This window comes from Pan paniscus, chromosome 19 (assembly GCF_029289425.2).
Source record: "Pan paniscus chromosome 19, NHGRI_mPanPan1-v2.0_pri, whole genome shotgun sequence".
Classification (NCBI taxonomy): Eukaryota; Metazoa; Chordata; class Mammalia; order Primates; family Hominidae; genus Pan; species Pan paniscus.
Window position 1 is genome coordinate 89,764,533 of NC_073268.2, and position 15,807 is coordinate 89,780,339.

Here is a 15,807-nt window from a genome sequence, read left to right on the forward strand (position 1 = left end):
AGGCAGGGTGCAGTGGCTCACGCCTGTAATCCCAGCACTTTGGGAGGCCGAGGTGGGCAGATCACAAGGTCAAGAGATCGAGACCATATTGGCTAACACAGTGAAACCCCGTCCGTCTCTACTAAAAATACAAAAATTAGCTGGGCGTGGCCGTGCATGCCTCCCAGCTACTCGGGAGGCTGAGGCAGGAGAATCGCTTGAACCTGGGAGGCAGAGGTTGCAGTGAGCCGAGATCACACCACCGCGCTCCAGCCTGGCGACAGAGCAAGACTCCGTCTCAAAAAAAAAAAAAAAAAAAAAAAAAAAAAGATCAAGCTAAAATGATGGTGGATCCTCATCCAGTATGACTGGTGTCCTTCTAAGAAGAAGAGATTTGGACACAGACAAACACAAAGGGAAGACCATGTGAAGACACACAGAGAAGACAGCCACCTCCAAGCCAAGGAGAAGAGAGGCTCAGAAGAAACCAACCCTGCCGACACCTTGATCTCGGACTTCCAGCTTCCAGAACTGCGAGAGAACAAATTTCTGTTGTTTAAGCCTCCCAGCCTGCGGCACTTTGTCATGACGGCCCTAGCAGACGGATTCATGCGCCAAGCCGCATATCCCACTGAGGTGACCAGGCAGGCTTCTGAAGCTTGGGTGGAAGCCCAAGGAATATGGGAGAAGAGCAAGGAACACGGGAGAAAGCAGAGAGGGGCCCCCAGGCAGAGCAGAGACCTGTTTCCACGGAGCAGGACCCCAGTCTGGCGTCTCCTTTGTTAGAATGAAAACCTGAAAGAGGGTTATGGAGGAATTTGGAATGTTATGGGATGTACTTGGGTTGTGGCAGCAGAGCCCAGACCTGGCCCAGGCGGGGTCTGTTCTGCCATCCACAGGCACCTCTTCTCCTCTCTCTTAGACCCTCTGGAATGAAAAGGAAGAAAGAGCCTCTCACTCATGTTTCCCGCTGTGCCCACCTGCAGGTGAGCGGCCCTCCCTGCTGGTGTCTTTCCCATATCCCAGGCCCCTCCGGTTACAGCCCCCATGGGCCGCTCCTGCTCCTGCTCCGCGGCCCCGCCTCCGCCTCCTCCCGCCCTTGGCTGCCCCTCCCAGGCTCGGCCTCCCCGCGCCGGTTCACGCTCACATTTGGGCTCCCCGGCTTGCTGCTGGTGCCGTTTCATTTCCCATCTGCTCACCTCCGGCTCATGAGTAATGAGAGTTTACAAGTTGAGTTTCCATATGTGGAGCATTTATATGTTCTTCTTCAACAAGGAGGGGCGAGTTCCTCCGGCTTCATGGTCTCTGGAACCCAGAGGTTTCCTAGCCTGTTGTCAAAGGTACCCCCTTCCCCACCTCCTCCCTCACACAGCCCTGTCCCTTCGGATCGGCAGACCCAGTTGTGAGCATTAGATATTACTTGTTGGGAGGCCTGGATACGATTTTACATTCTCTGTTTTTCATTTTTAAAAAACACATGTTCAGCAACAGTCACACTGTTTTGTTCTCAGATGGACTAGGAAAAAATCAAACGCTTCCTTGCGTTCTCTCTCAAATATAAAATTCAGCGTAAATTGTTTCTGCTTCCTCTCCCTTCTCCCACGCTCTCCTTCCTCCCCCTCCTCCTCTTCTTTCTCTTCCTCTTTCTTTCCCTCCCACCTTCCTCCCGCTCCTCTTCCTCCTCCTTCCCTTCTTTGCTTTCTCCTTCCCCTCCCCCTCTTCCTTCCCTCCCCCCTTTCTCTCTTCGTCCTCTTCCTCCTCCCGCACTCCTTGATTCAAATACTTTTCTGAAGGTCAAAGGCCCTGTATGAAAAAAGATTCCCTGGCTCAGCAGGACACACATGATACATTTCCATTGGGGAAGGCCTTGCCCCTCCCACTGCAGCGACAGCTGTCACTCTGAACTTTCATACCTTGGAACAGATGGGGCTCAGGGAGCAGGTGTCTGGGGGCTAGTGGAGATTGAGGCTGACAGTCACCCACCTGTGGCTCCTGGGGTGCTCTCACCTGCCCCCCAGCCCCTGTGGAAGGCAGTGTCTGGGAGTTGGAACCTCTCCTTCTCTGCATTTCTCATGGCCCCTACTCAAGTTCTAGCCTCTGGGGCCCACAGTCCTCAAGGGCCCTTGTCTAATGCTTTGGCCATCGTTCCCTCTTCCTGCCTTTCACTCTGAGATAGGCCTCACTGCCTGGTGCTCCCCTCCACCTGGGTTTGGTTCTGATGGCTCTCCACTGCGGCAAAACCACCTCCTTCCCCCAAATTATCACCCGAGGACAAGAAAATCAGCTGTCCTTCCGGTTCTCCATGGCCTCATTCAGCCTCTCCATTTTCTCTTGATGGAAAGTGGAGAGGAGTCAGCCAAGGAGGACAGCAGAGGATGGCCAGCCCTGCTCCGGGCCCAGCCAGTGCTGGGGGATGGAGGCCTGGGCTTCGGACATGGCTCAGTAAGGACAGATGGGGAACTGCAGCAGGACTAGCCCAGATCTTCCCAGACGACTTGCACACTCCCCTATCCCAGGGAAGGAAAGCGCACACCATCTCATTCTCCTCGTTCTCACGTCCTGCTGTCCTGCTGTCACCAGCTCTGCACAGCACAGGTGCTTGAGCAGGGGATTTAATCAGCCTCTTGGCTAATAGTCCCCAAGTAGTAATTGAAGTGGGCTGATTGGACCCGTCTATTAGGCCCAGGGAGCTGTGGGGAGATGGCTTTTGGAGCGTTTCCTCCACCTGCTAATCTATCTGTCTGGCATTTTATCTGGAGCCCAGAGCTCATGCTTGAGCACTGAGGCATTTTACAGTATTATTATTACTTAGCACTTATAACATACTTCATCAATGAGAGGGTCGGCGGCCGCGCTATCACTCTAAAGCACGGCGCTCCAGATAGAGAGATACGGATCTCACTCCGGGTGTGTAATATTTGATGTCTGTGTCTTTGGGTTGCTTGTGATCTTGTTATTAGTTATGTTTCCTCAAGGAGAAAACCTACCTTCATTCTCCTGATGCATGGGGGTCAGGTGGACGGGAGGCACAGGGATGGGTGCAGGAAGGATGCACAGGGGAGGGCTTAGCTTGGGTTCCCCCAGAAGCAGACCCAAGACAAGGGGTTGCATGCATTTATTTCTTTGGGAGGTGATCTTGGGAAGTACTAGTAGGGGAGTGGGGAAGGAGATGGGGACAGGAAGAAGTGAATACAGGATGCTGTGCTATTGAGCAGGTTACTGCCATGGGCAGTGGGGCCAAATTCCACTGGGGAACTTAGGCACCTGGAGGTTTCATCCTCTGAGTCCATCTGACATTGGCCGAGGCTGCTTCCAAGGACATTCACTCCCCAGCCCCTTGAGCTCAGCCCCTACCTGGGCTGAGAGAAGCCCTCAGGTGGGTCCTAGATGTCTGTGCCATGTGCTGACTGCTGGGTGCCCAGGAGGTGTGGGTGGGGCCCTGGCAGTGACAGCCGTGGCTTTGAAGCTGGACACAGGTGTTCTGATAAGGGAACGAGCCCAGGAGAACAGTCCTTCTCCCTCATCTCAAACCCTGCCCGCTCTGTGTGTCCCTTGCATCTCAGGGCCCAAGGCTGTGCCACAAAGTCCAGGACAGTTTGCAGAGGTCTGGGGACTGTCTCCAGCTCCTCCACCTTCCCTAACTGAAGTGGAACGTTCAAAGAGAGGCACAGTGTGTGGCTTGGGTTCAAATGCCGCCTCTGGCCCCTTCTGGCTTTGTGACCTTGGACAACTGACTTCATCTCTCTGGCCCTTAGTTTTCTCATCTGTGAAATGGGAGTAGCAATGATACCTAGCAGGAAGGTCTTCGAAGGTTAAATGAGAGAGTGTCTATAAAGTGCCTGGTCCCGTGTCCAGCCATAGAACAGGAGTCCAGGACACATTCCTTCCTCTTCCCTTTCATGCAGGGCTCCAGCCCCCAACCAGGACCCTGACCAGAACAACTGAGTCCAGTTTCCAAGTCTTTGTTTTTTTTTTGTTTGTTTTTTTGTTTTTTTTTTTTTTTTGAGATGGAGTCTCGCTCTGTCACCCAGCCTGGAGTGCAATGGCACAATTTCAGCTCACTGCAAGTTCCACTTCCCAGGTTCAAGTGATTCTTCTGCCTCAGCCTCCCGAGTAGCTGAGATTACAGGTGCATGCCGCCACGCCCGGCTAATTTGTGTATTTTTAGTAGAGATGGGGTTTCACCATATTGGCCAGGCTGGTCTCGAACTCCTGACCTCGTGATCCGCCCACCTTGGCCCCACACCTGTTGAGATTACAGGCGTGAGCCACCGTGCCCGGCCCTCCAAGTCTTTGAGTTACAGAGATTTCCTCAGAGGCTCACATTCCCAGGGAGTTGGACTCTTGTTTCCAGGACACTGCATCTTTCCCATGCCCAGGGCAGGGGGCACCCTGCTGACCACTCCAGCAGCCCTGCCTGATGCCTGGGCTTGCAGATATCCCCATGCTCATCAGGCCAAGGCAGATCTGCATGGCATCCCCTGAGGGGCCAATTTATACAGCAGCTTAAGTATCTTTTAAAACTTCTTCCCCTCCCCGGAGATGGGAGAGGTGGCTGCTGCTGCTGCTCGGGCCCCAGGCTCTTCTTCAAAGGGTCTCCCCGTAGGCAGATGGAAAACTTGCTAGGAAAAGCTTTTCCTATTTTTTTCATATATATTTTTTCTTGGTTGCAATTCTTGTTCCTGCCCGATTCTCTACCTTCCACAGAGCCAGCAGGTAACTGATGGGGATCAGAGCTCTCAAGGCCCCTGGGGGCACCTCCTGCAGGAAGACTTCCCCAATTATCCCACAAGCATTGCTTGTTTCTGCTCCCCGTGGTTTTCTGGCTTCCTTGTGGCCACGTGCTTCACGTGTGGAGCTCCTCTTTGTGGACCGATGAGTGTGTGTGTAGTGGGAACTTGGTGTCTGTCTATCCAGGGGGATGACAGTGTCTTGAAGGATAGGACTTGGGTCTCATCCTTTCTCTGGGCTGGGGAAGCTGCTGCCGACTGGCTGGGGGTGAGACCGTCTCTGAGCCCACCTGAGGGTGTCTGCCTGCCCAGGTAGGCTCTGGTAAGAGCCAGTGACTCTGCTACATAGGGGATCCGTCAGAGCTGAAAGGTCTAGAAGCCCTTCATCATATTAAAGACCAATTCTGTGCAGATTAAGAGGACACAGCATCTGTTCTCTTGGGCTTGGGGAAGCCATCCATCCTCCTGGAGCAGCTCTGGGCAGGCGGAGGAGCTCTGGGCAGGAAAGGGAAAAACTCAGGTGGCGAGATGGTGAAGAGCAGCCTTCTCCCGTGCCCCTGAAGAGAGGTCCCAGGTGCCCCGAGTGTCCAGGCTCTCATGTGGCTCTGGTTCCCCCCAAGGTGCCCAGCACTCTGCCTCCTGCATGGGGTCATGCTTTCAGCCAGAGCCCCCAGAATGCTCAGGGGCCCTTGCTGTTTCTTAAGATCAACTCATCTGACTCCTTCTGAGGCTGAGAGCTCAGCTCTGTGGGGGCGTTGCCTGCCGTCCTGCCTTCCTCCTTTTTCTGCCTGGCTGCGTGGCGGTCCAGGACTATCTGGGGATCGGCTGCATGGTGGGAAAGGGCCACTTCTTCCTGGTAGGGCTGGCCAGGAACAAAGGCAAGGGGACTGGGGAGGGGACCGGGCTGTGCTCTATTTATACTGTATCTTGGGGTAGGGCACATTGGCAGCCCAGAGCTCTGGATGCCTCCCAGAAGCCTGAGTGGCGGTGGCGGGGGCATCTGTTCACTGAAGGAAGGGCAGAGAGAAAAGAATGGGCACTTATTGATTTTCTTCGATATGCCAGGCACCAGGCCAGGCCCCTCTGATGCATGATCTCATCATGTAAATATAGGATGGTGGTCAGGAGATCAGCTTCCAAAATTGACAGAACTGGGTTAGAATTCCAGCTCCCCCAGTTTCTGGCTGGGTAGCACTGGGCAAGTGGGTTCACCCGCCTAAGCCTGACTTTGTTCCTCTGTAAAGTGTTTATAATCAAAGCGCCTTCCCCCAAGAGGTTCTTTCTCTAAAGCACACAGCAGCATGCTGACCCAACAGGACGCACCCCATGAACATTAACGCCTTCTGTTATGAACGACCACGTGATGCAGAAAAAATCATGCCCTGATTTTTGGTAGACGCAGCGGCCAAAGCCTAAGATGTGAAGAAACTCACCTGAGGCCACTAAATTGGAAAGTGGCCGCGCGGAGATGCAGGTGAGGCCCATGCCTTCCAGGCTCCAAAGCCCAGGCCCTTCTCAGACGTCCTTCAGCCTCCACAGGGAAAGAGATAAATGATCCCAGGGCTAGCGAGGGGCCCGGCTGCTCAGCCACACTGGAAGGGCAGGGAGACCCGGCTGCCAAGCTCCCGGCAGTTGCATAGCTGGGCAGGGACTTTTCCTTGGAGCTGGAGGAGAAGCTGCTCCAAGATGGGCCCCAGACGTGGAAGGTGGCTCTGCCGGGACAGCTGTAAACTCTTTAACCTTGTGTGGGGCTTCGTCCTTCAGCAGCCCGGTGAGGGATCAGTGGCAGGGGTGATGGCGGGGGAGGTGGAGGTGGCGGCGGAGGCGGCCCTGCACTCACTCACTCACGGCAGAACAGACTCTGGATAAACAATTATAGTCTATTTACCTCAGACCATATGGTGTTGGGGAACAGGTGTGCAGCTAATGAAGAGCCCAGCTCCAATTAAGCGTCTGGGAACCCGGCCGGATTCCCACTGAATCTTGCGCTTGGGTTGAGGCCCACTTACAAATGAGAGCTAAAAGGACTGAGGCTCGGGGAGGCAGAAGCAGGAGCCTGAGGGGTGCGTGGCAGGGCCAGCCAGCGGCCCCCACCCGCTGCTCTGTACCTGCTGGCAAGCAGGTGCAGCCCAGGGACCTCATCTGGGCCTTCTCCATGGCAACTTGGTGCATCTGGGAGTTATGAAGGTGGATGGGTCATGGCCATGCACCTCTTGGTGAGGCCGTCCTGGGACCTGTCGGAGGGGAAGTCAGGGGGTGATTCCTGTTAAGATCGGTGGGATGGGGCAGGCACCTGTCACCCTCTGTCAGGGTCCTTCCCACCCTGACTCCCCCTTGGCCTTCATTCCCAACGATTCAACACGTAGTTTTGAGTACTTATGGTGTACTGAGCTAGGCACTGGGGATATGCTGATTAAAAAGAAGTAGACAAAGGCCTTGCTCTCATTGAGTTTATGTTTTAGGGGGATGGGGAGACAAACAATGAGTCACATTCATAGATAAAGTCGTCACATGCATGAAGAAGGTGAGTCACATACATGGATAAGGTCATCACATGCATGAAGAAGGTGAGTCACATACATGGATAAGGTCGTCACATGCATGAAGGCGAGTCACATATGTGAATAAGGTCATCACACGCATGAAGAAGGCAAGTCACATATGTGAATAAGGTCATCACATGCATGAAGAAGGCGAGTCACATATGTGAATAAGGTCATCACATACATGAAGAAGGTGAGTCACATACATGTATAAGGTAATCACATGCATGAAGAAGGCAAATCACATACGTGAATAAGGTCATCACATGCATGAAGGTGAATCACATACATGGATAGGGTCATCACATGCATGAAGAAGGTGAATCACCTACATGAATAAGGTCATCACATGCATGAAGGTGAGTCACATACATGGATAAGGTCATCACGTGCATGAAAGTGAGTCACATACAATAAGATCATCACATGCATGAGGAAGGTGAGTCATATACATGAATAAAGTCATTCACATGCATGAAGGAGGTCATTTCTAAGCTTGGTAAGTGTGAGGAAAGCAAATCATTTCATCTGCCTGATGGACTCTTAGCCATCTCTGCAGGCCCCGTTCAAGGGGCCCCCTCTTCTGACACCTCACGAATGCCTGGAGGGGTGGGTCACCAGCTGCCCCGGGCTCCTGGTCACTCTCCTGCACACCCCATTGCCCCATTGCAACCCTCGGAGGTTCTGTAAACAGCTGCTTCTGTGCCCTCTCCTTCCAGAGCACTGCCCTTGTCCAAGTCAGGGAGGGCGTCTGGCTCGAGTGCTATTTCCAGCATAGCACAGGGTCAGGCCAGCAGATGAGAGGGTTCGGTGAGTGATACAGCAGCCTCAGCCTCCTGGGAGACTGGTCTGGCCTGCTGGGAAGACATTGTCCACTCTGGCCTGGCCTGGCCTGAGCAGGTATGTGAGCGACAACTGCGGAGAGTGCCAGCCTCTGGAAGAGCCCCAGGGGCCTCATCCGACCACGGCGCCCACAAGGTGCCCCTCATAAGTGTTCTGGAGGCTGCGAGCAGAGCCAAAAAGATGAACAGCTCCTGTCCCCGCGGTGGGCTGATGAGAGTGGAACGAGGGCACATGTTCCAATGAATCTCTCGTGTCAGTTTTCACTGCAGCACAAACAGAGGGAGGTGGGGAGTGCATCGTTTCTTCTAGGAAGCCCCGGTTTCCACTGCTGATGAGGAGAGAGAGACAGAAATGGGGATTTTTCACACTCCTTTGCCTGGTGAATATTTTTGTTTTCGTTTAATTTTGGATTAGTGCATTGCTTTAGGACTGGACAGATGAAATCAGCATCTTCCCAAACTTCTCTGCTGGAAGACTGTCTGGAATGTCTCCCCTTGGCCCTCTGGGGGATGCTGCCCACTCCACAGGGCTCCCTGCAGCTCTGTCTGATTATAAAGGGAATACCTTCCAACAGAAATACACAGCTGGGTTATAGGAAATGGATAACAGATGATTCCTAGGAAAATCAAGGTTTCAGATGAAAAACCTGCACAATTTCTGGGGGTGCAAGGTTTCCAGAGCCAGGATTCTGGAAGGCTCCAGCCTCCAGCCCTCCCTCCCTAACCCAGAGGGAGGGCAAGAAGCAAACTAAATGGGTTCTGAAGTGGGAAACAAATTGGATTTTTAAAAAATGCTCTGGTTCTAATGATCGAAGGGGTTATTCATAATCCTGGAGTAGAAAGCGTATCTTGAAATCTATGTTTTGTGTTGACAGCTTCTCCCTAATGGGCAAGATCTCACACATGATAGAGCCATAAAATGTGGCACTCCTGGCTGGCCCTGCTGCTTGTCTGATAAGGGAGATGGAGGGACTTGCCAGCACAGGCAGAGGGCCCTGGGTCTTACCCCGCCCCCGTGCCTCCTCCCCACCCCAGCTGGTCTCGGCTTCCAGCATGTTGGAAGGCCTGTTCTGCAGAACACAAAGCCCATGTTTTGCAATGATGAGGATTCCATGTTCAAGAAAGGTTGGGAAATCTCTCCCCTCCTAGGGATTCAAAACACCCATGAGCACAGTCATGGCTGTGAGGAGGCTTCCACTAAAGAAAACCTGGTAAGCTATGCTCGACCCGGTTGTTTTCAGACTCCTTTGACTGCAGAACCCTGTTTTCACACAAGCCCTATTGACGTCCTACAGAACAAATGCTTTCCAGAACCTACGATGGGTCATATAACAGTATCCTTTTCCTAGGGCTACTCTATCAAAACACCACAGACTGGGGGTCTTAAATAACAGAAATTCCTTCTCTCACAGTTTTGGAGGTTGGGAGTCTGAGATCAAGGTGTAGGCAGGGTTGGTGACTTGGCTGTCTTCTCCCTGTGTCCTCCCATGGTCCTCCCTCTGCACATGTCTCTGTCCACATATCCTCTTCTTATAAGGACACCAGTCATGCTGGATTAGGGCCCACCTCAGTGGCCTCGGTTTACCTTATCTTTTTAAAGACCCTATTGCCAAAAATGGTAACATTTGGAGGTGCTGGGAGTTAGTATGTCAACATATGAATTTGGAGGGGACCCATTTCCACTCATAACAGTAGCAGTGGGCCTTGGCACTATGAAACTTGGTATTGGGGGGACCATGAGGAGAGCAGAAACGTAGGTAAGTGGGCAGGGCATGGCTGCTGCCTGACCCTCGGCATGCTTCCCATCGCAACAGTAATGACATTAACACTAACTGCATTTTCACACCTGGAATCCCAGCACTTTGGGAGGCTGAGGCAGGTGGATCACTTGAAGCCAGGAGTTCGAGACTAGCCTGACCAACATGGTGAAACCCCGTCTCTACTAAAAATATAAAAATTAGCTGGGCATGGTGGTGGGCACCTGTAATCCCAGCTACTTGGAAGGCTGAGGCAGGAGAATCACTTGAACCCGGGAGGCAGAGGTTGCAGTGAGCCGAGATCACATCACTGCACTCCAGCCTGGGCAACAGAGCGAGACTCTGTCTCAAAAGAAAAAAATATATATAAAACCAGGAAGTGCATTTGCCAGATATTTATGCATTACAAGTACTTTTCCATCCATCAATTAATGTGATCCTTTTAACAACCTGTAAGGTTGGAGGTTCTACAGTTATTTCCACTTAACAGAGAAGGATGCCTGCACTCAGAAAGGTTGAGTCACTGGTTTGAAGTCACCCAGTAAATAGTGAAGTCAAGGACTAAACCCAGGTGGACTTAAAGAACCAGTCCTGAGGATTAATGGAGGATTGATTCCCTGCCCTCCCTGAGATGGAACCCGCAGTTGCTGGCAGCAGAAGCAAGAGTCATCTCAGAAGGGCTCTGAGGGCCCCTGCCAGGCAGAGCCCGAGTTCCCACAGGTGGCATTTACCCTGACGAATCTGGGCCCAGGCTGAGGCCCACCTCACTTCTCGCCAGCCTGGATGGAGAGCTGTTCCCCTGAGCTTCCCAAGTGTTTTCAGATGAGCGGATCCTGCTGGCTGCTCTAGGCACCTGCCCATTTGTGCTGAAAGCCAACCAGCTGTGAAAGGTTGCAGATTTCTGAGCTGTCCCAGGGGTCGGGTGTGGCGGAACGGGGACACAGACCGAGACCAGCCCAGCTTTCCTGGACTCTTCTCAGAAACAGAGGCAGGCCCAGCAGTGAGCATTCTTCAAGAATGAGCAACCCAGGTCCAGGCTGACTGCGAGCGGGACCAGAGAATTTGCTACTTGGAAGGCAGGAGAGGGTGGCGACTGGGTTAGCAGCTCCAGGAAACCAGCGGACTCACTTTGACCATGTCCATCCTGGCCTGGCCACCTGCTATTTGCTTCCTTGGTGCCTCTTGAAAAAGTTTGATGACCAGGTAAAACCCTTGCCTGCCAGGCCCGGAGGCTGGCTCTTCATGAATTCTTCCTCTTGGTCAGAAGATGCAACTCTCTAGGTGACCAGGCCTGTGCCCGCAGGCCTTGTGCCTCCCCTGGACTCACTGGGCACTCCTGCTGCACATCTAGTCAAAGATGCTTGGCAAAGGAAGGGCAGATCACTGGGAGGGACTGACCCGGAGACCAGTCCTGACCCCAGATTCTGAGCTGTGGAGCCCGGGGCAGCGGATTTGTTGCCTTCACCTCGGGTTCATCTTGGTACAATGGGGCTCATGAATAAATGTCAAGGTCATTGTGAAGGTCCCATTAAAGGAGAGGTAAAAAGTTCTTTGCAAAACTTCAAAACAGCTATGCAAATGAGGGTTGTTAAAAGAGCCCAGGAGGCAGAGGGGGAGGAAGGCTGGGGGACCAGGGTAAGCTACTAACTGGTGCGGTGCCAGCGGCTACCTAGATGAGGCTGGGTGGGCACCAGGCAGGACTCACCCTCAGCCTCCAGAGGGGCTTAGAGGTCCATGAAAGAATCTGAGTCTCCGGTGGTTGTGTGCCCAGAAATGCCTGGAACCACCGCAGAACCTGTACACTGGCCAATCCCAGGGGGCACTATCCCTGGATACTCCCATGCATGGTGAATAAGGTGCAGTGGCTGAGACCCTCAGGGAAAGGAACCCTCCACCATGTGCCATTTCCTCTTCCCAGGACTCTCTCTGACTCTGCCCCAGGCAGGGATGGGACCGACCCCTGGGAACCTGGTGTGGCAGCGGTGGGGAGCACCCAGCAGAGGTTCAGGGAGTCACCCCTCACTCTCGCAGGAAGCTCACTCGTGTCAGTGGGTGGTTCAGTTCTGGAACGTTTCTCCAGAGAGGGGGGCCCGGAAGTCCCCCAGCTGGCTTCTTTAGGGCAGGCCAGGGCTAGGGAGAGGACAGCGAGGCCCAGGGTGTGGATGTAAGCAGGCACTCACACTCATGGGCCTGCCTGCATGAGACTGACAGAGAGCGGTGCCTTAGATTCCAGGGACTTCTCTTGCCTCACCCACATGCCAGCCCTGCTTTTGGGAACCTCCCTTTTCAAGTTCTCTACTAAATGACACCACCCACTGCCCATCATAACTCATCCTATCCTACAAGGTTAAAATCGTTCAAGTCCTTGGCTGGGCACCGTGGCTCACGCCTGTAATCCCAGCACTTTGGGAGGCTGAGGTGGGTGGATCATGAGGTCAGGAGATTGAAACCATCCTGGCTAACATGGTGAAACCCAGTCTGTACTAAAAATACAGAAAATTAGCTGGCCGTGTGGCGGGCACCTGTAGTCCCAGCTACTTGGGAGGCTGAGGCAGGAGAATCACTTGAACCCGGGAGGCAGAGGTTGCAGTGAGTCAAGATCGCGCCACTGCACTCCAGCCTGGGAAACAGAGCAAGGCTCTATCTCAAAAAAAAAAAAAAAAAAAATCATTCAAGTCCTTTGTCTGAGAGGAGACGGACATTCTGTTCAGGGCCAGGGGTGTCAGTCAGACTGATGGTAGATCACACAGAAGATGTACTGAAAGATTCTGGGATTTGTCTTTGCGTGGAGAAGAGGCGATGGGTTGAGAGCGTGCCTTTAAATATTTGAATGGACCTTCTATGGGTCGATTAGTGGCCCCCAAAAGATTTGTGCACGTCCTGCTTGCCAGAGCCTGTGAACGTGATCTTATTTGGAAAAGGAATCTTAGCAGATGTAACTAAGTTAAGGATTTCAAAATGAGATTCTGGATTCAGGGGGGACCCCAAATCCAGCGGCAGGTGTCATGACAGAGAAAGGCAGAGGGAGATTTGGGAGGGAGGAGGAGAAAACCACAGATGAGAGAGGCAGTGATTAGAGCTTGGCAGCCCCAAACCAAGGGACGCCTGGGAATAGGCAAGGCACGATCCTCCCCGGGAGGCTTCGGAGAGAACGCGTCCCGCCGACACCTTGCTGTCGGACGTCCAGCCTCCACAGCTGTGACAGAATCAGTTTCTGTTGTCGCAAGCCCCTCAGTTTGTAACAATTAGTTACTTGGCAGCAACGGGAAGGAACAGCTGTGTCCTATGAAAGAGGAGGTGGGCTAGTTCCATCTGCAGCCAGAGACTTGGCAAGGAAGGGTGAGAGTTCCAGGGGGGCATCTTGCAGACCAATGTAAGGAAGAATTTCCAAGAACGAGGCCTGCCCAGCATCGATGTGGCTGCCTTGGGCCATTCTGCCTCCTACAGCATCGGACTGACCGCCTCTTGGGAACATAGCAGGTAGGACTGCTGTTCAGGAGGAAGGGTGGGTTAGGTCCTCCCTCCTTAGTGGAGACCTGCTGACAGGGTCCCCTGTGCGTGTGCATCATGACAGTAATTCCCCTTCAAGAAAGCATGTTGGAATGCACATATAAGCGTGATGTCTTGATAGGAATAACTTTGAGTCAGCTCTAATTTCCTTTTTCAAAAATGGCATTATTTGCAAATGTTGGTACTGTAACTATTAATAATAATTTACTTGCAGGTAGCTCGCATTTCCCCGGGACACATTGCTGAAGCTTGTCACGGCAGTGAGAGAGACCTGTGGTCTCCTAGGAGGCGTGGAGCAGCCTTCCCACACTCTCTGCACATACACATCCTCGGGGGATCTGGTCCAGGGGCAGATTCTGACACCCCAGGCCTCAGCTGAGGCTCCAGACGCTGTGTCTCTCACAAGCCCTCGGAGGACAGTGATGCTGCAGGTCCACAGGCCACAGGGATCCAGAGTGGCTGCTGGTGAGTTTCCAGAAGACCCGGAACTACTATTTAGAGGGGGCAGGGGAAGGTATTTCACCTCGCTACAACTTAGGCTGGGCCAGAGCTTTCCTTTCTGGTAATGCTGTTGAACAAAAAAGTGGGACCTGGGGTGGCTGAGATGGGCGTCCTGGAGAAGTGTGGGCTGGGAGACCTAGAAGCCACCTTTCAATACAATAATCTAGGATCTCAAAACTTCCTGGGCTCCTGTCCTTTTTGGGGTTAAGGGACTTGATGAGACAATGCTGAAGGAACCCTACAGCTGACTTTGTGGAGCTTGTCTCCCATGCCAAGCTCTTGCCTTAGCTATCCGCTTTAGTGCTCACAGCAATTCTATGATTCAAGAATTGCTTTACTACCCCATTTTGCAGAGGAGAAGACAGAGCATAAAGAGGTTAAACCATGCCTATGGTCACCCCTATCTGGTGAAGCTGAGATTTGAAGTGGCGTTTGGACCCCAGAGCTGAGCTGATTATCACCATGACATTCAACCTTCCAGAATCCTGCAGACCCTCAATAGGGTGCCCTGCCCTCCTGTCCATGCCTGGGCCTTCCAGGCCTAGCAGAGTGGTGTAGGACATTCAGGGATGGGCCAGGGCATCCTTGTACGTGGCCCCTCCCTAGGTCACCTCCAATCCCTGCTCTGGTTGGCTCCACACTTTTACATGAAGCCCTGCTGCTCCCAGCTGGGGGATGATTAGACCAGGGGCTCCTGTTCAGCTTTTCATGCAGGAAGACTACTGAGCAGGGGCTGGCTGTGGAAGAGGGGAAAGTTGCCACCCTTGTCTAAAATCGCCGCTGCGGGATGGAGAGGAAGATTCCTGCACACCCAGGGAGAGGTTGAGGCTCCAGGGAGAAGGAGGGAGCAGCGCTGCCTGAGCACATGCCCCCAGCGTGTGGGCTGCTGGGCAGACGCCAGCATCCCCATCATTTAGGGCCTGAATAAACAGCCTTGTTTTACTCTGCTCTTTGCTGAGCAAAACAGGGCTCCAAACCCCTCCTGGCCATCCTCAAATCTCTTCCATTTTCCAAATCCTCAAACCCTCGAGGCTGTATCTCTTTGGCCTGTCCACCATAGAAAACAAGAGGCTGGTCCCTTCCCAGGCGAGGACAGCCTCCCTCCCGGTGCTCCTGCGGTCACCACACATGTCTCCGTGGCTGACTCTTTATAGCAAGGTGCAGACACCAGGGATGGGGGTTCAGATGTGTGCACAGCAGGGTCTTTGGGGTCAGGGAGCTCTTCAGGGCAGGCAGGGCACATTCTCAGGCCATTAGCTGGTTGGGCCAGAGTTCACCTGCCACCACCCTGCCCCCAAACCAGCATCACGGCAGGGTCCCTGGTCCCTCAGAGACCCCTTGAGAGAGCAATCCCCACCACGGTCCAGGAGGTAGCTGCAACCCTGGAAAAACAGGACAGACTCCAGGAGAAGCACATAAGCCAATTAAGAGCCCAGCCCGGCCCGGCGGCTCCAGTAGCACCTGCTCTCATCTTGCGAGGTGCGTGCGGCTTGGGCTGCTGGGAAGGTACAGTGCAGCCTAATTACACACTCCTCCGTGACAGGCGGTGTCAAAAGATTAAAGGAATCAAACCAAGTGGCTCTCCAGTGGCCCCTCCCCCAGGAACCAGAGCTGCTGCGTGAAGGTGATTATGGTACCAACGTAGTGGTTAGAAAGATAATTTTCTCTGGGCCCTGTGCCTGCCGCCTCCTCCACTGAGCTGCGCTTCGGCACTGCGACTCGGCCACCTTGTCTGGGCTTCACAGATTCATTTTCTTTTTTGTTGGCACAGCTGAGCAGAAGGAAACAAACTAAGCAGCTCTCCCTCCACCAGCCTCCCACCCCACCACCCACGGGCCTCTCCTCCTCTTCCCTCTCCTCCCCTTCCCCTCCCCTCCCCTTCCCTCTCTTCCTCTTCCCTGCCTTCCCTTCCCTTCCCCTCCCCTTCCCTCTCTTCCTCTTCCCT

The 15,807-nt window shown here is 53.4% G+C and overlaps 1 protein-coding gene across 1 annotated transcript; it reads left to right on the top strand.

Annotated features, from left to right (window-relative positions):
- The first annotated feature begins 564 nt into the window (after window positions 1-564).
- On the top strand, window positions 565-14,286 carry LOC129394520 (uncharacterized). Its single transcript, XM_055102224.1, has 6 exons — window positions 565-615; window positions 902-965; window positions 8,510-8,650; window positions 8,968-9,305; window positions 13,580-13,826; window positions 14,216-14,286. The coding sequence occupies exons 1-6, from the start codon at window positions 565-567 to the stop codon at window positions 14,284-14,286; spliced, it is 912 nt and encodes a 303-aa protein (XP_054958199.1).
- Window positions 14,287-15,807: the final 1,521 nt, after the last annotated feature.

What these genes read in the sequence shown, in the direction of transcription:
- LOC129394520 (XM_055102224.1), top strand. Translation starts at nt 565, where the DNA reads ATGACGGCCCTAGCAGACGGATTCATGCGCCAAGCCGCATATCCCACT. An exon ending in GCAGCTCTGTCTGATTATAA is followed by an intron (nt 8,651 to 8,967) that starts AGGGAATACCTT and finishes TTTTGTGTTGAC; the next exon opens with AGCTTCTCCCTAATGGGCAA. An exon ending in GGGATCCAGAGTGGCTGCTG is followed by an intron (nt 13,827 to 14,215) that starts GTGAGTTTCCAG and finishes CCCATTTTGCAG; the next exon opens with AGGAGAAGACAGAGCATAAA.